Source organism: Procambarus clarkii, chromosome 10 (assembly GCF_040958095.1).
Source record: "Procambarus clarkii isolate CNS0578487 chromosome 10, FALCON_Pclarkii_2.0, whole genome shotgun sequence".
NCBI lineage: Eukaryota > Metazoa > Arthropoda > Malacostraca > Decapoda > Cambaridae > Procambarus > Procambarus clarkii.
Genome location: NC_091159.1, coordinates 47,407,468 through 47,434,878, shown reverse-complemented (window position 1 = coordinate 47,434,878; position 27,411 = coordinate 47,407,468). Strand labels below are relative to the sequence as shown.

The window sequence follows — 27,411 nt, the reverse complement described above, 5'->3', positions numbered from 1 at the left end:
GTTCTCGATTTTGAGTTGAAAATGAACCTGAATACTACCAGGACTCTTTAAAAATATTGTACATTGGCAATATTGTATTGTAGTGCATTAAAGTTATTACATTCCAGGTTGCAATGTTTAAGGGTTTGTATCAAGTTACATGTATGTCAAATGTTGCTATTGACAGGGGAAGACGGTGTACCAATCCAGGTTGATGGTGAGGCATGGACACAACCACCGGGAATAGTTCGCATCGTTCATAAAAACAGAGTTCAAATGCTCTGCAGAAATCGGGTGAGTTATTTATTTTGAGGTGAAAGTCATTTAGCTTATTAATTTATGTATTGCATAAATATTATGATTTCAATATAAATTTTAATAAAATATTTTTTTCTGATAATAGTATGTAAATAATATCACAATGTAACAGCTTTTCTTCCTGGATACTGTTATTTTCTGATTGCGTGTGCCTACAAAGTATTGGAGGCACAATGGCTGTTATTCTCCTAAAACTTTACTTTTACCTTTGCCTAAGACAGCTTAGGGAAGATGTTTTGAAGGGATTTAAAAGCTGCCAACTCCTTATCGAGACCTGTCACATTATTTCATGTTGATAGCTTTCAGGTTCCTTCAAGACATCTTCTCTAGGCTGTCTTAGGTCAAACGTCAAAGCCAAGTTTGAGGGAAATAATAGCCATTTTCTGTACTTTAGAGTTACAAGCAGTCAGAAAATAACACTTACTCTCCAGGAACAAAATATATATATATATATATATATATATATATATATATATATATATATATATATATATATATATATATATATATATATATATATATATATATATATATATATATATATATATATATATATATATATATTTTTGTCACTCAGTGTAATCATACAGGATTTCAATTTAATTTAAACATTTTGAAATAAACAAAATAAAAAGGATTTGCACTATTATCTTTCTTTTATTTTTAGGACCTAGAGGTTTCACTGAAGACTTGGGAAGAGAAACAGCGAAGCAGTGGCAGTCAAACTAAACAGTTGACTTTGCTTGCTGATGAGGAACTGCCCATTCTTGCAACCCTGGCTTCCTCAGTAAGGACACCACATATACTTATCAGTGATCAAACATGTGGTATTTACATGCAGATTTTATTTATTCCTTGCATGCTTTTACAGTAAGATGAGAAAACATCCATAGGCATATTACCTCAAATGGAGCCAGTAAATGACTGACTAAGTTACTCCCGCTGGCTGTTTTTGGATAAATTCTGGTGACAGGCTTGAGCTCAGGATGCTTGGACTTCATCTTCCCGTCCTCACCAGATGCACTCCCATCTCAATGACTGTATCCAAGCATGGAAACATCATCTTCAAAAGGACACAGCTGCATTGGAGAAAGTTCAATGGAGAGCAACAAAAATCATCCTGGAACTAGGTCGGATCTCATACCAGGAACAGTTGAGGGCCACAAAACTAACAACACTATAACCTTGACATGACAGGGCTCATCTCTTTGAAACCTTTAAAATACTGAACAAATTGGAATATATTAATCCAGATTACTACTATTAAAGATCTTATGTAACACACACACACAAGGACCAACTGCTTCAAGCTCAATAACCCAAAATGAATAACAGAAAATGGGAGATGCTTTTTCACCCACAAGTTAATTAACCCATGGAATTGCCTACTCATTGAAGCTGTAAATGTCAGAACATTACTTCAGTTTAAAATTCAGCTGGAAAAATCCTCAGAAATAATCGGTGAACCTTTATCAAACCAATAGCTTCATGTCCTTGTCGAAGCTACTACAGATGATGGCCTTTAGGTAAATTCAGGTGTCCTTGGTACCTGGTTCCTTCTCACCTATGTATGCTTATTCTCTAGACATCATTTGCAAATTGCTTGAAAAGGTGGTCATTGCAGTAATTCCTCATCTCCATGTGGTGTTCCGATTGTTTCCAATTCTTAAGGTATACTCTTGATTCCTTGGTTTATCCTCAACCCCTCCTTTCTCAGTACACACATTCCTTGTCCAACTTTCCAGATGCTTCCCGGGTTCGACAGGTAATTTCAATTTGGTCTTGGCTAGCCTCCCATAATCTGAAGGATGTTTAATGGCATGTTCCTGTTCACCCTCAGTTCTGGGATCAGTTAAGATTCAAAAGTTAGAAATATATGCTCCTTCTTCTGGGCCTTTCTATTTGTGCTAAACTTGGTGTCCAGAATCTTCACCAGGCTTACCCAGGTGATGCTTTGCAATCTTTAAATTCATAATATTCAAGTTCTGGTGTACTTGGATGACTACTAGTTTGGGCTCCTAGCTGTCTGGGTTTTCTGTAAGCCAAGGATCTGGTGTGTAACCAATTCTTCATTAAAAAAGTCATGCACCCTTATTCAAAGTTTTCTGTCTCAGCTTTTCTGGAGACATGTCAACCTCAACCATCCAGAATTTATCCTGGGGCCCATGATCTGCAAAGGTTCACCATCCTAAATATTTTTTCTGAGAGAAGGGGGAAGCTCTCCCTTGTGGCTCTCTGAAGCTACTAGATTGTATCAGCTGTGGAGTTCAGTTCGGCCTATTGGGAACCAGAGCCAGAGCCTGGCCCCCCCCTCCCCTCACAGAGGTGCAGGAAGCAGGTGACACTCCATCACCACACCCGGGAAGCTGTTTCATTATATTCAACGCAGGTTTTTCTGTGGGGAGCCCCTACGGGTCCCTGGAGCTTATCAGCTAATGTATGTTATATTAGACCGGGACATTAGCTAAGGAGTTCAGACCTACCAGGGACCAGCGCCAGAACCTGGCCCCTTCAGAGAGGTTTCAGGGAGCAATGGCCCTGGAAAACCCCCTTGTGGTTGGGGTTTTCCCCAACCACAAGGGGGTGAAAGCACCCAGAAAGGTAGGCATAACAAAACAAACCCCACATGGTAAAAAACTAAAACATAAAACTGAACAGAGAAGTAGAAACTCCCTACAATCCCATGGAAACAAGCAAACAAGTAAACATCACACTTTACTGCTGCGCCGATCGTTCACGCAGCCCTCCCCGCCCCGAGAGGGGGAGGAGGGAGCCCCGGACCTACCGCGCCGGCTGCCTAGCATCAGTTCGTAAGCTAATGTCAACCGGGATAGATGCTTCTCTGGCCTCAGTTTCCTAGGTGGTGTTTGCCTTGTGTGGCGTTCACTGCCGTGTGTTGTGTTGTGCGGTAGCCAGGAGTAGCTACCGCACAACGTAGTATCAGTGCCGGGGCTGCATGCGCTTAGGGGCTTCCTTCCCTAAGCGCCCTGTGAGTACTGCCCCTGCGTGACAGGGTTATCTTTCCGTTTGGTAACCATTCCCATAGAAGTTCTTGCTGCTCGGCATTTGCCTCGCCCCTGGGGCCAGCTGGGGCTTGGGGCTCTTATTTGGCCCTGGGAAGGGACTGGTATTGTGCTGGTTAGGGCGTCAAGGTGTTGCGCGACCTGCCACCTAAGCGGTGACCGGTTCATGTTGCCTCTGGAGACGGTGTACTTTTGCGGGGTTTTTCTTTTGTTTTTATTTTCATTTGCCTGGTGGGGGTCTGCCTAGTGTGGCTATAGTTCCACTGGTAGTGTTTGGTGGCCCTCTGCTAGGACCCAGTGATTGTACACATCACAGGGGTTTTCAGTGTTGTCCACTACCCTCTTGTTATTTTTGGGTTTCTTAACCGTTTAGCAACACCTTGCCCAAGCTTCCCGTAGAAATCAGCCTACGGGCCCTGGAAACCCCCTGTCGGGGCCATTGCTCCCTGCAACCTCTCTGAAGGGGCCAGGTTCTGGCGCTGGTCTGGTAGGTCTGAACTCCTTAGCTAATGTCCCGGTCTAATATAACATACATTAGCCCGATAAGCTCCAGGGAGCCTCCGGGGCTCACCCAGAAAATGGCATTTCATTACATTTAACGCTGGTTTTTTCTGCATCATTGTCAACAATTTGTGCTCTCTTAAAGCAACAGTGTACAGTATATTGCATAATAATGCTAGGTAGGTAGTTGTAATTTATTCCTGGGTTAATGGGATTCCCTTGTCACTTAAAAAATGCATAAGTCTTGGTAACTGCTGTAATTATCTTTCATCATTGGAAGATTTTTTGTTTGCAATTATTGTTGTATCCAAAATATTAAATAAATTCTGGGTATTTACTATGAGCTATGCACAATTGAGATATTGAATACAATAGGTGAGGGGAGTGTGGTATTTTCTTACCTTGTGAAGGAAATGTTGTTATGTTAAAGGTGGGTGTCTCAGTATTTCCATCCTTGCAGGTTGCAGATGTTGTTAGCTGTGTGCGAATGGCCGCATGTACTACACCGACCTTGGAGAATCACCTTGCAGAACTGGCATCATCGGCCACCACCTGTTTAGAAAAGATTTGGCGTGATGGAAAAATTATTGAAAGTGTAAGCCTAGAAGTTTGCCAATCATGTGATGTTTTTCCATTCATATAGTTTAAGATATCACTTCATACAGTTGTGTACATCATACTCATCACTGGATATTTTTAAGATTTTACTTCATACAGTGTGTCCATCATACTCATTGCTAGGTATTTAAAAAGCACTTCATTCTTCACTCCTTACTCTGCCATAGTAATCCTTAAATAAAATATGCTACCCTGGTACACACTACTTAAAAAACAACTAATTTCATATCTTTGAAATGGAATTAATGTGAAACAATAAATAAGTCTATAAATGAACAGGTTTATATATCGTGGTGTTGGCCTGGTGAGAATTATAATCTGGAATTGCAATCTGCTGACTGAGAAATACTTGTAGTTATGGAGAAATAAATACAGATAGATTTAGCTAGATTGAGATATAGACATTTAGATTTAGAGAGTTGTACTGTATATAAATATAGATAAATAGATATACTGTATACAGAGCACCACTTGGTTTCCGAACTTTAGTTATCCGAAACGTCCAGTTTCCCTATTGGGGTTGGGGAGTCATGCTACCCCAACGGAAGGGTCCGCCAAGCGTCACGCCAGCCTTTGGTGGTGGGTGGGATATGGTCCAGTTTGCCCACTGTGACTTCACAGATTCATGGCCTATTATTCCTATTATTTTGAATTGTCATAAGGCTGGAATGTTCATTCTGTGCTTTTGTTTTACATATCTGCACAATCAAGAAACATCTGTGCACCATGTCGGCTCCAAATGCACGCATTGCGTCAGTGATGGCTGACCGGTGGGTGGTGGATGAGGGAGCTTAGGTGGGAGGCAGTATGAGCAAGAGGGGGAGAATCAGTGAGAGAGGGGGAGAATTAGTCAGAAAGGGAGGGAGGGGGAGGAAGGGAGAGGTGCTAGGAGATAGGCAGGAAGGGAGGGAAGTAGTGAGAATTAGGGAGGGAGGAAAAGGCAGGCAGGCTGGCTGGCAGGCTGGCTGGCTGGCAGACAGGCAGGCAGGCAGGCAGGCAGGCAGGCTGGCTGGCTGGCTGGCTGGCTGGCTGGCTGGCTGGCAGGCAAGCAGGCAGGCAGGCTGGCTGGCTGGCTGGCTGGCTGGCTGGCTGGCTGGCTGGCTGGCTGGCTGGCAGGCAGGCAAGCAGGCAGGCTGGCTGGCTGGCTGGCTGGCTGGCTGGCTGGCTGGCTGGCAAGCAGGCAGGCTGGTTGGCTGGCTGGCTGGCTGGCTGGCTGGCTGGCTGGCTGGCTGGCTGGCAGGCAGGCAGGCAGGCAGGCAGGCAGGCAGGCAGGCAGGCAGGCTGACTGGCTGGCTGGCAGGCAGGCTGGTGGGCTGGCTGACAGGCAGGCAGGCTGGCTGGCTGGCTGGCTGGCTGGCTGGCTGGCTGGCTGGCTGGCTGGCAGGCAGGCAGGCAGGCAGGCAGGCAGGCTGGCTGGCTGGCTGGCAGGCTGGTGGGCTGGCTGACAGGCAGGCAAGCAGGCTGGTTGGCTGGCTGGCTGGCTGGCTGGCTGGCTGGCTGGCAGGCAAGCAGGCTGGTTGGCTGGCTGGCTGGCTGGCTGGCTGGCTGGCTGGCTGGCTGGCAGGCAGGCAGGCAGGCAGGCAGGCAGGCAGGCAGGCAGGCAGGCAGGCAGGCAGGCAGGCTGGTGGGCTGGCTGACAGGCAGGCAGGCTGGCTGGCTGGCTGGCTGGCTGGCTGGCTGGCTGGCTGGCTGGCTGGCTGGCTGGCTGGCTGGCAGGCAGGCAGGCAGGCAGGCAGGCTGGCTGGCTGGCTGGCAGGCTGGTGGGCTGGCTGACAGGCAGGCAGGCTGGCTGACAGGCAGGCAGGCTGGCTGGCTGGCTGGCTGGCTGGCTGGCTGGCTGGCAGGCAAGCAGGCAGGCAGGCAGGCAGGCAGGCAGGCTGGCTGGCTGGCTGGCTGGCTGGCTGGCTGGCTGGCTGGCTGGCTGGCAGGCTGGCAGGCAGGCAGGCAGGCAGGCAGGCAGGCAGGCAGGCTGGTGGGCTGGCTGACAGGCAGGCAGGCTGGCTGGCTGGCTGGCAGGCTGGCAGGCTGGCTGGCTGGCAGGCTGGCAGGCTGGCAGGCAGGCAGGCAGGCAGGCAGGCAGGCTGGCTGGCTGGCTGGCTGGCTGGCTGGCTGGCTGGCTGGCAGGCTGGTGGGCTGGCTGACAGGCAGGCTGGCTGGCTGGCTGGCTGGCTGGCAGGAAGGCAGGCAGGGAGGGAGGGAGACCGCATGACCTTGAAGAGAGAGTATTGGATGTAGGGGGAGAGACCGACTCACTCCCGAAGATAAGCCTAACACACTCGACCTGTTAGCATGATGGCAGGGAGGAAGGCAGGCTGGATAGCAGGCTGGCAGGCTGGCTGGCTGGAAGGCAGGCTGGCTGGCTGGAAGGCAGGCTGGCTGGCTGGAAGGCAGGCTGGCAGGCAGGCAGGCTGGCTGGCAGGATGTGCCTGCAGGCTGGCTGGCAGGATGTGCCTGCAGGCTGGCTGGCAGGATGTGCCTGCAGGCTGGCTGGCAGGATGTGCCTACAGGCTGGCTGGCAGGCTGGCTGGCTGGCTGGCTGGCTGGCTGGCTGGCTGGCTGGCTGGCTGGCTGGCTGGCTGGCTGGCTGGCTGGCTGGCTGGCTGGCTGGCAGGCAGGCAGGCAGGATGTTCCTGCAGGCTGGCAGAATGTTCCTGCAGGCTGGCAGGAAACATTCAGAGGATGTTTGACCAGACGTCTTAATAATCAGCTAGGAACAATTAAGGACTTTTATAAAGCGGATCAGGACTTCACTTATTGGTGAGTACAAACAAAATACGGTCGCATTTATGCTATGAACCTGTCGATTTTTCCCCTAGAGTTTTTTCATAAATTTTTCGGACCCATTTCTTTTTACATTTCTAGTTTATTTTTGCCCTCTATTTCTCGCTTACAAACTTACATGTTAACCGACGGGTCTCAACCCCAAGGGGTTCGGAAACCAAGTGGTGCCCTTTTGATGTACCTAATAGCCAAACATACAAGTAAGGTTTGTTTTGCCTTTCAGCCAGAGCAGTTTTCCATACTGTATTTCTCTTCTTTCAAAAATTTCCCTTTCTGTGGGTGGCCCCTTTGGCTCCTTGGAGCTAATATACAATACAGGCGTTTACCTTGGCTCTGCCAAGGTAAACTTTGGTTGCTTTGGTGGCTTAACCTGTGACCCAAGGTGGCTTTGGGTCGCAGGTTGCAGCCAGTTGTCTCGCCGTCGAATTGAATGTGTGGCGGCCGCCTCCCAGGTAGGTACTCTACCTCTATTCCTTATCTTTGGTTATGTAGCTCCAGGGAGTCGAAGGGGCTCTTCACAGAAAACCAGCATTGAATGTAATGAAAAGCCAAAACCATCAGTAGTTTCAAAGCGTCGGTAGTTTCCCAGTACGACAAAGAGTACTGGGACACCATGAGCATAGCTCTCATCCTGTAACTACACTTTACCAATTACACTTAGGTAATTATACACCACACACACTTAGGTATTTAGGTAATTACACACACCATACATACATATATACTGCAAACATTGTAATATGAAATAAATTAATTTTAAATATTGATAAAATATTCTTTCAACAGCCCAATTTACGAATGCTAGCAACAGAGCTGGTCAACAATGTTCGCAATTTGCATACCGAAGTCTACAACATGCTCAAAGAAGATGCTTTGGTAAGTTTGCATCTTCCTCTGTTTTCTTGAACTACAGGTATTCTAAACCTTTCTCTACAAAATGATGATTAATAATTACTGTATTGTTTTCTAAAAAAAAATTGCTGCCATCTTGTCATCTACATAACGTCTGAATGGCCAGTTGTCAGCCACTTTGTGTTTGTCTATCTGTCACACACTCCTGATGGAATATTGCAAACGCCAGCCACGACCAGTGCAACTTTCCATTTACTGACATAGCGGGGAGGTTTTCTAAACAGTAGGATGGGAAACACTAGAAAGTCCTCAGTCCAGCCCTGAATGACCAACAGCAGGTACATTCCTCTACATTCAAAAAGGTCCTTGAAACAATACTTGAAATCCAATACACCTTCTAGTATTGCTCTTCTACTGTTAACAAATAACTACTTGCTGCCCACCTGAATACTATTGCTATCTATCACCAGCTGGGTCACAGAGTAACCTCTTCTTTAAACTAAATGACAGTGGCTTCATCTTCAGGCTGTTTGGACTATTGTGCATTAGTCCTATGCTACCATGTACGTTTCACATGCATTTATCTTCAACGTAAAATTTGTCATTCAAGCTTACCAAGCCAGCATGGGCAGTGTGTGTTCCTCTTCTGTGTCAGGTCAATAAAGTGTTCAGCTGGGGCTTCTCCTCTTGTAGATGTCCAGGAATCTGGTTTTGGGTATAGATGCTTGGTCTTTATTCAAACTGGTAGCTGCTTCTAGGTGCCCAAGGTCCCAGCTGTGCAAACCAACTGAGGGGAAGCCTGCACACATGAAACTATTGAAGAGTTTTCCATAAGGTAGGTCCCTGAGACCTACAGAACCCTGTCCTTTGTTTGAAGAGGACTTGCCTATTGTTGACTCAGTGGGGTTAGGGGCTCAAGATGTTGCCACTGCAGCTCCCCGCAGACAGCAGCATGGTGACAGTTGTGGCGTCATGCTCATTTGCTCATTTTTCGTTTGGGGGAGTTCTGTCCAACAGTTCGGCTTTCAGTAGCAATATTTTAACCAGATAGGGTTTGTTTTGGGGCACCTACCTTTCTGGGTGTCTGACCCGGTCGATGACAGACACAGAATGCTTTCGGCCACACGTGGGTTTCTATAGGCCATTGCTCCTCGTGTCTCCCTGAGGGGGACCAGGTTCTGGTTCGTGGTCCCCGATAGACCTAAGAACTCCAATCGCTTTGACTGATGCCAGGGTCTAATACAGTACATTCATATCAGTCTGGATCGCTCTGGGAAGCTTCCAGGTCTCACTCAGAAAATGGCGTTTCATTACATTCAACGCTGGGTTTTGCACCCTGGTGTGCATCACTCTTTCTCTTTGATGGCTTCCCTTTGGCATTATTTGGCAGCATCTGACTATGTCTCATCTGACATATTGTCTGTGAACCTGTGATATATACTCCCTTGCACACCAAGGTCTGCACCTTCCTATTAAGTATTGTACAGGTATGTTAAGTTGGGTCAGCCTCGGGCATACCCTCGGTCACAGGATAGGCGAAAGTTCGGTACTTATAAGGCATTCATTTCTGCCATGTCTTGCTCACACATCAGAGCTTGAGTATTAATGCCATGCTAAACCCACATTTGTAAATGTTACCTGACTAGGATTCTCTGCTGCGCTGCCTGTTTATGGCCTTGGGCAAACTGCCATGCTGAGCTTCATTATTGTGACAGCTGTGTCAGTATCGTCTTGCTTCAGTTCATATGATCAATGTGTCATGCTCTTCATCCTTCAGCCTTACTACATATTTATTTTCCCATTTTCTTTTGAACTTAACCATTTATAATTTGTATTTTATGTGGAGTAGCTGAATGTGATAGCTTAGAAATTAAGCTTTAGATAGATATGAAAAGTAGCTGTCTGAACAGATCATTTAGTTGCTCCCAATCCCTCCCTGGCTCACTTTCTCTGTTGCACAGGATTATTTATAATGTGAGGTAGTATGAGGATGTAGCTCTGGTCTGTGAGAGCTCTCATTTGGTGGTTACTAGTGATGCCATTTTACAATTTGGAAGGGCTTTCAGTTTTTATGAATTGACTTCTGTTAACTCATTTTAGGTGGGGCTGAAAAATCATGAACATGAACAAATCTAAGGTCATGAACAATTCTTCAGTATTTTGCCATCCATGTATTTAAAAGCAGTTCTGTAATTGTAATGTGTAGCATAGGCTCCTCACACAATGTTCTTTATGTGATCCTCAGGTGACAGTTTTATATCTAGAATCTTTCTTAGATTTATAACAAGAGTGGTAGATGGTTGGAACAAGTTAAGTGACGAAGGTGGTGGCCAAAACCATGAATAGCAAAGTGTTATATGACAAAGAGTACTAGGAAGATGGGACAACATGAGCATAGCTCTTATCCTATAAATATACTTAGGAATTACACTTAGGTAATTACAGTTGCATTTTATTTTGGTACACAGCCAAATGATTAGTTTGACTATGTATTATTTGTAGTAATTACACCATTTATAATGATTACAAAAACGTCACAAATTAAAACTGATGGCATTTATTGTAACTGTGTACAGGATATAAATAAAGGAATGGGAGACCATCTGCAAGGAACACTGGACCATCTTGATAGCTTGTTGAAATGTGCACATGAAAACGACAGTGTAATGTACTTTGTCTCCGAAGAAGAGGTAAGTTTTACCCCAATGAAATTACTTCAGTTTTATAAGTAGAAATAAAAATTGCAAATCAGACTTCAATTATCTCAGTAATAATTCGTAGTAGTAAATTATAATTAATTTTCTTTTAATTTTGTTATTCATTCAAATTTCTATGATATAGATTTAGCATCACTTTGTCTGTATTGCTCACCGTTAATTTCCTGGATCTCTTCTTTGTTATATATATTTTATAATTTTCAACATGCAGATACAGTACTGCTTACATACTGAATGAACTGAATGGTGATTAATGATATAATTGAATCTGGTTTCCCCACTGTATTCAGCTTGGGTCCCTACATGATATCTGAAATAACACACATTAAATGTATCAGAAGGGAATTACATATCATCAGTGTGTGTGAATCCTAATAATAATGAACCCTATAACAAGAACAAATGAATATAATGTAATGAATAAAATAATTTAGAAATATGGCATTGAGCAAAGTTAAGCATGAGTGGTAGTGCCTCTCAATGGGGGGGGGGAACCATGTTAGCTTTGATATGGGGCTTTACTTTGAGTGTATATTGCTCTGATTGTATTTGGTAATTAGCTGCCTCCATCACAGGTCATACATAATGAGTTTCATTGTTTTTAATTCATGTTCTTGTTTGTGGGACAATACAGGTATCTTGAGGGTGCTTCTTTGCATATATTATGTTTGGTTTGGATAAAACTGAAATTCTTATTGTTGCCATAAAACAGAGTATTATTAAATCTGGTCAGTGTAGCAGCCTGGGACTAGATTCACGAAGCAGTTACGCAAGCACTTACAAACCTGTACATCTTTTCTCAATCTTTGGCAGCTTTGTTTACAATTATTAAACAGTTAATGAGCTCTGAAGCACCAGGAGGCTGTTTATAACAATAACAACAGTTGATTGGTAAGTTTTCATGCTTGTAAACTGTTTAATAAATGTAACCAAAGCCGTCAAAGATTGAGGAAAGATTTATACCTTTGTAAGTACTTGCGTAACTGCTTCGTGAATCTGGTCCCTGGTTTTCTGGTGGCTGACCTGGATGTCAGATTTGTATAACTTTCATGGCTGCTGCATGTCATGTCAATGAGTGAGGGACCTTCATGTCTGCTGCATGTCATGTCAATGAGTGAGAGACCTTCATGTCTGCTGCATGTCATGACAATGAGTGAGGGACCTTCATGGCTGCTGCATGCCATGTCAATGAGTGAGGGACCTTCATGGCTGCTGCATGTCATGACAATGAGTGAGGGACCTTCATGGCTGCTGCATGTCATGACAATGAGTGAGAGACCTTCATGTCTGCTGCATGTCATGACAATGAGTGAGGGACCTTCATGGCTGCTGCATGTCATGACAATGAGTGAGGGACCTTCATGGCTGCTGCATGTCATGTCAATGAGTGAGGGACCTTCATGGCTGCTGCATGTCATGACAATGAGTGAGGGACCTTCATGGCTGCTGCATGTCATGACAATGAGTGAGAGACCTTCATGTCTGCTGCATGTCATGACAATGAGTGAGGGACCTTCATGGCTGCTGCATGTCATGACAATGAGTGAGGGACCTTCATGGCTGCTGCATGCCATGTCAATGAATGAGGGACCTTCATGTCTGCTGCATGTCATGACAATGAGTGAGAGACCTTTATGTCTGCTGCATGTCATGACAATGAGTGAGAGACCTTAATGTCTGCTGCATGTCATGACAATGAGTGAGAGACCTTCATGTCTGCTGCATGTCATGACAATGAGTGAGGGACCTTCATGGCTGCTGCATGTCATGACAATGAGTGAGGGACCTTCATGGCTGCTGCATGCCATGTCAATGAATGAGGGACCTTCATATCTGCTGCATGTCATGACAATGAGTGAGAGACCTTCATGTCTGCTGCATGTCATGACAATGAGTGAGGGACCTTCATGGCTGCTGCATGCCATGTCAATGAATGAGGGACCTTCATGTCTGCTGCATGTCATGACAATGAGTGAGAGACCTTTATGTCTGCTGCATGTCATGACAATGAGTGAGAGACCTTAATGTCTGCTGCATGTCATGACAATGAGTGAGGGACCTTTATGTCTGCTGCATGTCATGACAATGAGTGAGAGACCTTAATGTCTGCTGCATGTCATGACAATGAGTGAGGGACCTTTATGTCTGCTGCATGTCAAGACAATGAGTGAGAGACCTTAATGTCTGCTGCATGTCAAGACAATGAGTGAGGGACCTTCATGGCTGCTGCATGTCATGACAATGAGTGAGAGACCTTCATGTCTGCTGCATGTCATGACAATGTGTGACACAATCGTCTTGAGAATGCTCCAGGACGGACCGAAACATCATCGCCCCTTCACTTTCTAGTGTGTGGTTTGGTCAACATATTTCAGCCACGTTATTGTGACTCCTCGTCTGCGTGTGAGGGACTTTCATGTCTGCTGCATGTTATGACAATGTGTTAGGGACATCCTCTCTGCTGCATGTTATTTGCAGCAGAAAGGCAGGATAAATTTGAGAGGATTTTGCCAAATTTATTTCGCACACACATTAGCATGATGCCCTTTAAGTGTGACTGGATATACATAAGATTGAGTTACCTGAGGAGGAGGGTAACTGCAGTTTCTTTATTCCTATGTTCACATATTCTTATACCTTTGTTTGAATTAGGTTCATGTTTTCAACCTAATGTGTCATGTTTTAAACAATATACAAGGACAAAAAGAAACCATATTCATTTCTTGTGGCATGCTCATGAGCTTTGCTTTCCTGAAAGTAGGTTTCATAAATAATAATTATGGTACAGTAGTTTGTATTTATGATTATTTTATATAATTGCAACTGGATACGTATAGTAGTGGGAAGAAGTTGTCATATATGTAGCTCTCACTGTATTTAACATTTAACACTGATAGTATTTGAATGGTAAATAATTAACAAGGAGAAAGGTTTTGATTTATGTATTATGTAATAATTTATCTTGAAGACCTGAGTAATTTATTAATAAGAGTAATTGGCTTTTATTTGAATTTAGTGTTATGTTAAATCTTTAAACTCCAATTTTCTATGGTGCCGAGTCATAGTTAACTTTATTTTTCTTATAAATAGGGTGATCGGAAAAGAGTCCATTCCAAGGGAATATTTAAACTGAAGCTCAAACGAGATGGCCGACGAGGAGGATTTGAGAGAGAAGTGAGAGAATGGGGCCCAGAAGAGGTTGCAGTTTGGCTTGATACCCTACAACTGACTGAATACCAAGAATCTTTCATTCGTCATGATATTCGAGGCTCGGAACTCCTGAATTTAGAGAGAAGGTAAATATTTGTTTTCACATGCATATATAGTTATGTCAATCTTGATGCCAGCCCTTTGCAGTTCACCCCTTTGATAGTGCTGTGGAGTGAACTGTGAAGCCTCTTTTGCCAAATCTTAAACCCCACAGCAGTCTACTTTGCAGCTCCTCTTTAATCAAAATGGAGTGGTTGGATGCTGGAATGGTCAGGTTAACCCCTTCTTTGTGGTAGGTGTCCCAGTTCCTGGTCCTCAAACAGGACTTGCCAGACCTTTGGCACATTCTTGGCTGGTTTGGTCTCCTAGCCAGTCTGCATGTCTGTAAACCAGGGATCTGGTTCTTTACCATCTCTCCAGGTTCAGATTTATGGTGAATTTAACAAAAGTCCCATTTGGTTCCATTGTAAGTTTGTATCGAGTTAAGCCTAGTCTGGGATTCTGTCAGCTTTCCTCTCCCCTCTGCCTGTGTCCCTTTTCCACTTAAATGCACATCAACAGCTGGTGGTATAGTGTCCCTGGGTCACCTGTTATTTGCTTGAGCAGCTGTGCGAGTGTCTAAACTTTGCCTATAGGTCAGTCATTGATGGAGGTGGACCTCGATAAGCCAGGGCAAGCAAAGGTATCCTGTGCTTGCCTCATAGTGACTACGGGGGAGTGAGATTAGCTCTTTATGCCCTGCCCTCTAGCTATCCATACCTGATGCACTAATTACCCTCTCAACATTAACATTATCATACTGTATTTCTTTTTAAAGTTGTGGATGGAGTTAGCTTCATCAAGCTCTTTCTTCAATGCATTCTACTTGCCTACCACTGTACAGGGAACTTTCTTAAATCTCTTAGGACTCAACTGCACGTCCAGCTTCTACCGATGTCCACTTGCTCTACCTGTTTGCAATTTTAATAGCACTTTATTTATTCCCTCAAGATCTTGTATGTAGTTTTGATATCCCCCGCCCCCCCTCTGTTTCTTCTTACCTCTAAGGTTGTGAGGGTGAGATCTTTCAATCTGTCCTCATAGCTGAGGCCTCTCAATTCTGGTACTAATCTAGGTGCAAACCTCTGAACTTATTCAAGTTTCTATTTATGCTTCATAAGGTGTGGGGTTCCATTCCCCAAGAATGAAAAAAAACATAAAACACAGCTTGAATCATTAGCTCATATAAAATCTTTTTACTTATGAAAAAATTATTGATGAGTAATACAATCTAATATGTATTTTCCTTTCAGAGATTTGAAGGAATTAGGTATAACTAAAATTGGCCACATCAAACGCATTCAGCAGGGCATCAGGGAGATCAAAGACAGCAAATCACATAGTTAAGAAAACATTTACTATTGCAGTGGAATGAAGACGTGTAAATATATTTAAAGCCAAATTGTAAGTGTACAACACAGAAGTAGTGTGATGCTTTGGGTACCTAATGCTGCAATACTGAAGGTTTTGTAGGGGGAAAGAAACCAAATAATTATCTTAAATGTTTAGTTGACTTTTTATAAAGAAATATCTTTCAAGACGTTCCATTATTATGTCATAATAAAGCATTGTATAAACAAATACTACTAAGCACCTGCCTACTGTTAGAACGTGAATTGGTTAATTTATCAAATAATTTTATGTAGAAGTTTAATTTTTAATTATATTAGAAGTAAACACATTCTGTGTTGGGTTAATTCAATTTAATAGTTTAATTGCAGATAATCTTTTGTTGTATACATAATAATTATTTATATTTTATTATATACTACAGGTATTAAAAATATAATGTTTGCCATATTAATTAGATGTAGTCTCTGTATAAAGAGACCAGAGATGATTATGTTAAATTAAAGTGAAATTAATTATCATATAAAGCATAATACTTATGTTAATGTCTTGAATTGTAGTAGCAATATTCCCTTGCTATTTATGTTCTGAGATTATTAATGCATGTTATAAATTAATGACAGTCTTGGTTAAATTTAAAGGTACCTCAGTTTTGCAAATGTTACTGACAGTAATTTGTGTAATTTTAATTTGTTTATGATACCATATATGTGAGCACAATACCAAGTGAAAAGTTCTACATATAAGGATGTCTCATGGTATATATTTGTTATCTGTTTACCATTACTGGAGTTTAACATGTCAGTATTACGTAAGAACATGTATTACTATCTGTGAAAGGCACTTAGCATTTAATCTTGTTGGATTTCTTATGATACTTATTAATTAATGTATATGTCTAGTCAAAAACATTTCCAGGTAATAAGGTTTTACATTTAATGGAACTGAACAGTTCAATATTTTTATTGACTTCCTTTTTATTCTTACTTTATTTAAGAAGTAAGCATTAGATAGAAATGGTATATAATTTATAGTAAGAAAGTCAGTTTCAAAATGTTCACCTGAGTGGTAGTTTGTGCATTGAATCACATGACCCTAGTATTATACTAGCACCGTAAACCAGTGTTATATTTCAGATACGTCCTATTCTGAAATGGTCGTTACTTTTGTATGGAATGACTGTATTTGTATTATGTATCTCTTAGTGTTGATATACTCTAGGTGTTAAATACTAAAGCTAGGTTAGTTATGGTTTTATAGTACTGTTGCCTTCCGTATTTAAATAAAAGGTGTCAGCCAATTATGCAAATGGATACTGTCGGCTATAAATTTCATATTAGGGATCACATTTTGAATAAATTGTAATTTTATTATACCATTTGTACTGAATAAGTGTACTGTGGATCAGAATATTAAGTATGCCTGTTGTAAGGCTCCTTACCCATCGTTTTGGGTGTATGTCCATACCTCATACATATTGTGTATGTAGCAGTCTTGAGTTTACAGAATGTTGCGCGTGCATCAATGTGTGTGTCCCCATCATAGTCACCTGTCTCGGGGACACCACACCTTGTTACCAGCTGCAGAAAAGGAGTTTCCTTGTCATCTTGAAACATTTAATGGATTGTATTGTTTTTATACGAAATATTTTTTAGCATAAATTCACTACAAATTTGGTACTAGGGTACCTATCATTAAGCCATCACATTTCCTTTTATGTCTAGATAAATAACAGTGTTAAAATTGTTATAAAATGTTTCCTTGTAGTAGGATTAGAAAAAAGATACCTTGGCTCGCATTACTAGAATGCACAGTTTAAATTTGTATTAATATTACACAGTGCTGTAGTTACTGTCGTGCATAATTTGTCATCAGTGCAGGATGTTGAAGGGCAGTGCCCTGTATGTGCAATGTAATTGTTAGCACCTTAGCCTGTTTCTGGCTGCCTAGATTATCGCAGAGCTGAGCTCTTCTTGTGTATTATGGACACCTCTGCCCTTTCTTATACTATTGATGCTCTTAAGAAAAATTTTATTTATATATATATATATATATATATATATATATATATATATATATATATATATATATATATATATATATATATATATATATATATATATATATATATATATATATATGTGTATATATATATATATGTGTATATCACGAAAATAAACACATGATTAAGAATGTGACAATGTTATATAGCACCTTATATATATATATATATATATATATATATATATATATATATATATATATATATATATAATAAAAACAAATTTATAAATAATGTACATATACATATAAAAAATAATAATAATAATAATATAATAATAATAATAATCAGGTACTGTATAGATTTTAAAGTAATTGTAATTTAATTTTTTTCCCATTTTGAAGGTTGTTTGTATTTATATGTATTAACTTGCTAAATGGTGCAAGAACTTTGGAAAACACATTGTAATGTACTGTTGCAGAACCAGCCGTACTTGTTGAGTATTGGTGGTGTTGTTGGTCACAAACATGTTGTTCCTTGCTGTGACTTGTTCCTTTACCTTACTCTACTGCATGTTCCTCTCTCCGCCTCCCTCTACACTAGTCTACTTCCTCTACAACCATAACAAACTGCAATATATCTATTTAAGTAGGTAATGCATATATTTGTGTGATGTGTATGTCTGTATATGTGTGTGTGTATATATATATATATATAATATATATATATTGTATATGTACAGTATATATGAACTGTATATGTGACTGAGAATAGGACACACACAGATATGAATATACTTATGCATAAAGATGTGTGTTTTCATCCAAAAGTTTAAGAATATGACTGCATGAAGACTGACATGCTGATGAAAGCTGAAGGCTGACAGAAGGTGAAGGTAGGCTGACAGAAGGTGAAGGTAGGCTGACAGAAGGTGAAGGTAGGCTGACAGAAGGTGAAGGTAGACTGACAGAAGTTGAAGGTAGGCTGACAGAAGGTGAAGGAAGGCTGACAGAAGGTGAAGGTAGACTGACAGAAGGTGAAGGTAGGCTGACAGAAGGTGAAGGTAGACTGACAGAAGGTGAAGGTAGGCTGACAGAAGGTGAAGGAAGGCTGACAGAAGGTGAAGGAAGGCTGACAGAAGGTGAAGGTAGGCTGACAGAAGGTGAAGGTAGACTGACAGAAGGTGAAGGTAGGCTGACAGAAGGTGAAGGTAGGCTGACAGAAGGTGAAGGTAGACTGACAGAAGGTGAAGGTAGGCTGACAGAAGGTGAAGGTAGGCTGACAGAAGGTGAAGGTAGACTGACAGAAGGTGAAGGTAGGCTGACAGAAGGTGAAGGTAGGCTGACAGAAGGTGAAGGAAGGCTGACAGGTGAAGGTAGGCTGACAGAAGGTGAAGGAAGGCTGACAGAAGGTGAAGGTAGACTGACAGAAGGGGAAGCTAGGCTGACAAAAGCATCAATACTCAAGGTGCTTAAGCAGATATAATTCTAGTACTGTATTCAACAAATCAGCACTTGGATCTAACACCACATAGTCATATTCATAAACTTTTGTAGCTATCTATTTTGTATATTTTTTGAATGTGTACAAAATATTTATTGTGTATTTTTGTATTTTCCGTATTTCTCATTGTTGATCAACTTCTCACTATAATGCAACTGAAAAGCTTGTGCTGGAAAAAAAAACTGACAAACTTTTCATTTCTTAATTTGCATAATAAATTCCACACCTGAATAATTTTAGGTGGGAAGTATTGCCTTTAACTCATAGTATCAGTGGTATCTTGTTTTAATGTTGTTCCTTTTGTATGTATGTGTAATGCAGCAGTGGATGTGCAACTGGTGTTGTGCTTCAGCTCACAGGTTGTACACACCGACATTATGAATGGTAGTCGTGCGCTACTTGGCTACGATACATGATCCAGTATTGCTGAACTGTGGTATATTTTCATAATAATTAGTCCAGAATTCACACCCTTAGGGGTTTCACTGCTTTATCTGAGTGGTACCATGACACGCAATTTGCATTATGGGATCATGATGTGTGGTCGCATGAGCCAGGCTACAGCTTGAGTCGCCACCACTGACCAAGGCAGCTATCATTTTCATCCAGGAGGGGTATACTACCAAACTAATAATTGTTCACTTATTTTCATTCATCACTATTAATGTGTATCAATATTTCAGAAATGTGAAGAAGCAAGGTAATGTACATACTTAATTTTGTTTAGTGTAAGCTATTTGAGATGGCTTCCAATGAGTGATAAAGCACATTATACAATATACTGACAAGGGGTCACAATAACATGGCTGAAATGTTGACCAAACCACACACTAGAAAGTGAAGGGAGGACGACGTTTCGGTCCGTCCTGGACTATTCACAATCGATTTGAGAATGGTCAAGGATGGACCGAAACGTCGTCGTCCCTTCACTTTCTAGTGTGTGGTTTGGTCAACTTATACAATATGCATTATTAATACAGCAGTTTTCAAAATAGTCTTGTATGGATAGATTTATGATGAATGCTGTGGTATCACATTCCTGTTACTCCTTTTCATACCCAAGTTAGGGTGTTAGCTCACCCCTCCTTGATGACTGAGCCAATACGTGTATAATGATTCATTCCATTTCCACCCAGGCTATCTTAAGGCATCACAGTATTATAGCTCTCCATTACATTCCATTACATACTCCTAAAAAACAAAAATAAAAAAATATTAAAATTATTTTTCTATTTAACAACATACTGTGCATGTTGTGTATTTTTTGTAATTCATATAGCCAATATATATATATATATATATATATATATATATATATATATATATATATATATATATATATATATATATTTATATATATATATATATATATATATATATATATATATATATTAGTATATTTTGGTAGCAGTCTTTCCTGTAGACATATTTTATTAAATATGACCGAAAAAGTAAGATTAATAATTCTAACACGAATTTTCTCAATCTTTCGTACATTATGCTTCACTGTTGGAGGTAAATCAAAAATCACTTCTCCAAAATTCATTTTTATTTCTAGTCTGACGCGACACGGGCGCGTTTCGTAAAACTTATTACATTTTCAAAGACTTCACAAATACACAACTGATTAGAACTTGCGTTTCCCTGATTTTATATCTACATTTGAGTGAGGTGGGAAGGGTGATGTGGCATTACATTTGAGTGAGGTGGGAAGGATGATGTGGCATTAGAGGATATTAATAGGGTATTAAAAGTATCAACACAAGACAGAACACGAAACAATGGATATTGAATAGAAGTGTTTGTAGAAAGCCTATTGGTCCATATTTCTTGATGCTTCTATATTGGAGCGGAGTCTTGAGGTGGGTAGAATATAGTTGTGCAACTATATTCTACCCACCTCAAGACTCCGCTCCAATATAGAAGCATCAAGAAATATGGACCAATAGGCTTTCTACAAACACTTCTATTCAATATCCATTGTTTCGTGTTCTGTCTTGTGTTGATACTTTTAATACCCTATTAATATCCTCTAATGCCACATCATCCTTCCCACCTCACTCAAATGTAATGCCACATCACCCTTCCCACCTCACTCAAATGTAGATATAAAATCAGGGAAACGCAAGTTCTAATCAGTTGTGTATTTGTGAAGTCTTTGAAAATGTAATAAGTTTTACGAAACGCGCCCGTGTCGCGTCAGACTAGAAATAAAAATGAATTTTGGAGAAGTGATTTTTGATTTACCTCCAACAGTGAAGCATAATGTACGAAAGATTGAGAAAATTCGTGTTAGAATTATTAATCTTACTTTTTCGGTCATATTTAATAAAATATATATATATATATATATATATATATATATATGTATATATATATGTATGTATATATGTTTATCGCACCTCGACTTACGATTGTGACACCTCAATCGTAAGGAAGACTCGATCTATACACCTCGATCATATTCGAGGTGTATAGTGGCACCTCGACTTACGATTGCCCCAACTTAAGATAATTTCGAGTTACACTATAAATTTGATCGAAAAATGCAACTCGACTTACGAAAGTGTCGTCAACTAACGATATTCGTTGATACATGTTTGGGTTGACCGAACGCATGGTTCCCGGTTACGCGGGCAGAGGTGCCACGCTTATAAGAAATTCCATTTTTGTGGTGATTTTTGCTTTTTGAACATAAAACTGATTATTATATATCATGCCATGTGTCCCAAGAAAGTCAGTGGTAAGGTTCAACATAGGAAAACACATGTAAGAATAACCATAGAGGAAAAAACAAGAGATCATTCGTAAACATGAAAATGGTACTCGTGTTGTTGAACTAGCTAGGCAGTACACAAATCTTCAGAAGAGGAGGAGGTGGCGGCATTAGAGGATGTCCCTTCCTCATTAATTAAGAAAATGTGTGCAGTATGGGAAGGACTGCAAAGTTTTGCTGAAAAGAATCACCCAGATAAAGCTGTAACAGCCCATTGCATTGATCTTTTTAATGACAATGTGATGCCTCACTACAGACAAGTGTTGCAAAGAAGGGAAAAACAATCTTCAATGGAACGATTTCTAGTGAGAAAATCAAGCAGTGAGCCAGAAGCAAGTCCTAGTGGTATGCAGGCAAAACGTGCCAGAGTGTGTACCCCAGAGAAGACCTCACTGCCTGATGTTATAATGGAAGGGGACTCCCCTTCCAAACAGTAACACCTCTCATCCTTTCCCCCTCCTCACCATCTTCCATATGCCATCAAGAGTCCTCCATAAAGGTAAGATAAACATATGTACTGTATTGTAGTTAGAGAAAAAAAAATTGTGTGCAGTATAAAATGTATTTTTAAGTTAATATTTTTGAGGGTGTGGAACGTATTAATTCAATTCTCAATTCCCTTCATTTCTCACGGGAAAAATTGTTTTGACTTCCGATATTTCGACTTACGATACGTTTCTGGGAATGGATTACCATCGTAAATCGAGGTCCCACTATATATAAGTATATATATATATATAATATATATATATATATATATATATATATATATATATATATATATATATATATATATATATATATATATATATATATATATATATATATATATATATATATATATATATATATATATATATATAAAACAAACTTCCAGTGCAGTTGCTTTGTTTATCAGTTTATTTCCATAAAAAGTATGACATTTGCCAGAATTGTCATGATAATTGATAATTATGCTGTATGATCCGTGCCTGAACCTTGTTGATGGTGTTATCTTTCTATAGTGTTAATATTTGTATAGCATTAACTTTCTATGGTGTTGAACTTTTTTATGGGAATTATTCCTGTAGTTAGTAAACTTTTCATGTTTCAGGCAGAAATGTAATCCCACTTTCTTGTTGATAGATATGTACTATCTTAGAATAGATATGTATGGTATGATAATATAGATGTGTACAGTCATAGATATGTACAATCTTAGAAATACTGTTTGCAATCTTGGATGTGTACAATCCTTGGAATGTATAACAGAAATGTGATCTTATTTGATGTTTGTTTTAACAGCACTTGTGTGACATTTTTATTATTTACACTACAGTATAAAGTATGCAAGTATGGTACAAGTGTACTAGTGTACTGAATTACTGTAGTAGTAAGAGTATGAATGAGTATTGAGCATTTGTTTTATTATACTAGGCCTTTTGAAATTTAAAATACATCAGGTTACTTGTGTTGCATAATCGATTTATTACATAATAATAGGAAATTTATGCCAACCTTTACATACGTCTCTCTGACAATATTATGTACACTATCTAATAGAAACATAAGCTGCAGTAACTTGTGAAGCACTTGCCAAACAATTTTACGTGTGTAGTTATCATGAAAGTTTAGATGAAATTTTACCCCACTATAACATGCAAGAAATAAGGAGGATTGTTGTAAAACCTTATTGTTTGAGCTTGCATACTAGATACAGTGGAACCTCGGTTCTCGTATGCCCCTGTTCTCATATTTTTCGGTACTCGTACTCAATTTCTCCAAAAAAATTTGATTCGGTACTCGTTGTTTGCCTCGGTGCTCGGAGTATATTCATACACGTACTGGTTCACCGCAAGTGTGACGCTTCAGTTTACCAGTGTCTCCCGCCTAGTGATGATCGCGCTTGAATTCTTACTTTAGAATTTCATTGTTTTTGTGCTTTTTTGGTTTCTGAACATAAAAGTTCTTATTATATATCATGCCTTGGGTTCCAAGAAAGTCAGTGGTAATGTTCAACCTAAGAAAATAGTTGTAAGGATGATGATAGAGGAAAAACAAGAGATCATTCATAGTGAGACAATGTGATATCTCACTACAGACAAGAGTTAAAACATTGGGAAAGACAAGTGTCTATAGACAGATTCTTAGTAAGACAAGCGAACAGTGAGCCACAACCAGGTCCTAGTGGTATGCCTGCAAAACATAAGAGAGAGAGAGTACCCCAGAAATGTCATCACTGCTGTTATAATGAAAGGGGACTCCTCTTCCAAACACTAACACCTCTCCTCCTTTCCCCTTCCTCACTGTCTTCCATACGCCAACAAGAGTTCTCAATAACGGTAAGGTACCTAAGAGTATTATTCTGTATAAAATGTATTTTTTAATTAATACATTTGGGGGTGTGGAACGGAATAATTCAATTTATTTTATTGCTTATGGGAAAATTCGTTTCTGTTTTCGTATTTTTCTGTTTTCGTATTTTTTGGTTTTCGTACCGTCTCTGGGAACGGATTAACTATGAAAACTGAGGTACCCCTGTACTTCAGGTGAAATGTGACAGAGATAATGCTATGGAAATGAAATGTCTAGTTATAAAACAAGAGCATCGGTAAATACTGTATTGTTGTGTATAACCTTGATAATAGTACATGTTGGCAGTGCCTCCCCGGGTATACTTGCCCACTATCTTAACTTTATCTTATTCCTGTGCATTAAGGCTTTGCACTATGTTTTCATCAGGACTGAAAAGAAAAATTATTGCAAACAAAATACAGTAGAGTATATGATAAATATTAGCCAAGAAGGTTGTTTGGAATGGAATACCCCTTGTTAAAAGCTTTGTTATGCTGACCTATTCCTATGAGAAGGAAGCCATACTACTTACTGTACTGTATATGTATTTGGACAACAGGTAAGTTACTGGTAATTTTCACAGCAACATGAGACATTGTCTTGCGGGTGTAGCAGAAGATGCAGAATGTTTGGTAGTGATCATGTTGTAAGAATATAATGCAAATAGTGTGCTTAATGTTCCTAGCCTTCGTCAAGCGTGTGTCGCTTTGGGTCGCAGGTTGCAGCCAGTTGTCTCGACTTCGAGTTGAGGTGTGAGTGGCAACCCACCATCTGGGTAAGTCCCTCTTTTATTTTCTGTGGTTAGGTATCTCCAGGGAGCCGGAGGGGCTCTCTCCGAAGAAAACCAGCATTGAATGTAATGAAACGCCATTTTCTGGGTGTTACAGTATCAACATAGTTGGTGGAGTGTGGAGTGGTGATTTCGGTACCATCTATGAACCTGCACTCCAATTTCAAGACATTAGGTGAGACAGTCAATGCCATTTGTTGGTGGCAGTGTGGCTTGGGTGAAAGGGTCCTGTTTCATACCTCAGTTAAAAGGTGAGGTCGATGTTGATGACCTCTGGTGAATGACGTAACAATATCAACGCCATCTAGATTGTGCATTCAATTACAATTTCAGTTCCCTGGTAAAAGATTGTCATCCTACTTGTTCCCTGTGTATTTTCGGTCTGGCTAATGACTTTTATGTTCACAGAGGTGACATAAAGAGTCTATTGCACTCTGGAAATCAGTTCACCTCAGGCAATCCCAAACTCCTGACTTGTTCCTGTGAGAGGACAAGTGGCCGTCGTTGGTAGTAGACAGTGTGTTAGCTGTTGTACATGAGCAGTGATATTGTGTGGACTGACGTACCCGGGATTTGGTCATGAGAAGTGACAAGATGATAGTAGTAGCTGTCTGCTGAGAAGTGCTGCTAGTGTTTTGCTAGAAACATCTGCCAGGGTGTTAGAGACCCCTGGAAGTGATTATATGTGACCCCCCCTGTCAGCGTGCTGCTGAAGCCCTCTGCCAGTGTGATTCTGGAGAGCAGATGTGGGGTATTGGGACACCGTGATGATACGGTATGTGGATTGGTCCATGTTGAGGAAGGTGAACTTGCCGGTGATTACCATTAAACGTGGACGACGTATACTTGAAGATAGTGGACTCACTGGGATTTGAAGAACACTGCAGTTATATTGAATGTCCTGTGTGAAAGCGACACTGTACATTAGTATAGTTATACTTCTATAGATAATATATTGGTGAAGGTGTAATTGCATCTTGTTTAACCCCCTTTATTCCTTGCACTATTACTTGTTATCGCCAATTCTTGAGAACTTGTCATCGATTTGGGGGTGGGATCATAGAAGAAGAGGCTCTAAGGCACATTACACGGAATGAAATCGGTTACTGGGTACAGCAGGCCATAACACTGTGAGTCCCGGAGGCTCCCCGGCAACCCTCCCTCACTCCGGTCGGTGGTATTCGCTTTTTTATATTAAGCCTCAGAACTGGTGGTTGGATGGCCGGCACAGGGGTCTGGGGCTTCCCCTTCCCCCTCCCAGGGAGGGGAGAGTTGCGCAAACAGTGGCGCAGTAGCATTGTGACGTCGTGCTTGTTTGCATGTTTTCAGATTAGGAGTTTTGCTTCATAGTTCGGTTTTCGGTAGCAATTTTTAACCAGGTGGTGTTTGTTTTGGGACACCTTCCTTTCTGGGTGCCTAACCCGGTTGATGGCAGATATGGAATGCTTCTAACCACATGGGTGTTTATATAGGCCATTTCTCCTTGTGTCTCTCTGAGGGGGCCAGGTTCTGTCTTGTGGTCCCCGGTAGGCATAGAATTCCAATTGAATTGACTGATGCCATGGTCTAATACATACATATAAGCCCGGTAAGCTCTGGGAAGCCTCAGAGACTTACCCAGAAAAAGGCGGTTCATTACATTCAATGATGGTTTTATCCAATTTCCAAAATATATAGGATGTTTTTCACATTTTACAGGGTACAGCATGGATTATTGAATCGTCTGTGGGTTGACTACATAGTTAGCTTGGGGGGTGGGCTCCCAAAGATTTGTGTTTTACAAACTTTTTGCATCAAGCTTGCATAAGGTCAACTCCCAAGCATTCTACATTTCAATATATTCGGTACAGTGCAGAACTGTATTTGTGGCTGGAAAGCGACAAGAACATTTAGTAATAATATTCAGGTATTGTAAAAGTTTTATTTAAAAAAATGGAAAATAAATTGACTTTTTGGAAGTCTCTGAAATGTAACCTTATTTTCCCATAAAGAGTACCTCTAAGTTTGATTAACGTGGTTTCGAGTTGTTCGGCGTTTTCCAGGAACTCAACCGTTGTGCAAATTCAAGGGACTGATGTGCTACATGGTTATTTATAGACATGCTATACACCTTTCCTGGCTACCCATTTATCTGCTTTAATAATTACATCTTTCCTTAAAATTTTTTGTCATAACCCTCTTTTAATTATTATGTGAAGTCAGATGGAACATAAAGTCATTTTATCCTCTCATCCCTTGCGTAGGCTACAACAGCTAATGAGTATTTGGTACTGCTTCAGAGGACCTAAACTGGAAAGACAAAAGTGTTTTAATTTTCCTTGGGATACAGTACGTCAATTGCATGTGTATTTAAGTGATAACATGTCTAAATGCCTTTTTAAACTTTTGGAATTTAATATCTGGATTCCAGACCTGTGAAATAACACTGGTACAGTTTATTGTTTTCCACTTCCCCAACCACATCCTCCCACTGACTGCCAGTTCACCAGCCACATCCTCCCACTGACTGCCAGGTCACCAACCACATCCTCCCACTGACTGCCAGGTCACCAACCACATCCTCCCACTGACTGCCAGGTCACCAACCACATCCTCCCACTGACTGCCAGGTCACCAGC

The 27,411-nt window shown here is 40.7% G+C and overlaps 1 protein-coding gene and 1 long non-coding RNA gene across 6 annotated transcripts in view; both read left to right on the top strand.

The window, feature by feature from the left end:
• The window catches only part of LOC123774185 (diacylglycerol kinase delta), a 252,562-nt gene extending 235,074 nt beyond the window's left edge, over positions 1-17,488 (top strand). For all 5 annotated transcript variants that reach the window (XM_045768342.2, XM_045768335.2, XM_045768355.2 and 2 more), the window contains 7 exons: positions 167-273; positions 965-1,084; positions 4,282-4,416; positions 8,007-8,096; positions 10,649-10,762; positions 13,880-14,085; positions 15,292-17,488. In XM_045768342.2, the coding sequence (XP_045624298.2) occupies positions 167-273; positions 965-1,084; positions 4,282-4,416; positions 8,007-8,096; positions 10,649-10,762; positions 13,880-14,085; positions 15,292-15,385 (866 nt within the window). In that variant the 3' untranslated portion in view covers positions 15,386-17,488. The remainder of the gene's footprint in view (positions 1-166; positions 274-964; positions 1,085-4,281; positions 4,417-8,006; positions 8,097-10,648; positions 10,763-13,879; positions 14,086-15,291) is intronic.
• A 208-nt stretch (positions 17,489-17,696) lies between these two features.
• LOC138363081 (uncharacterized) lies at positions 17,697-19,153 on the top strand. The gene is made up of 2 exons (XR_011228016.1): positions 17,697-18,759; positions 18,799-19,153. It is a non-coding gene; the product is annotated as an uncharacterized lncRNA (long non-coding RNA).
• Positions 19,154-27,411: the final 8,258 nt, after the last annotated feature.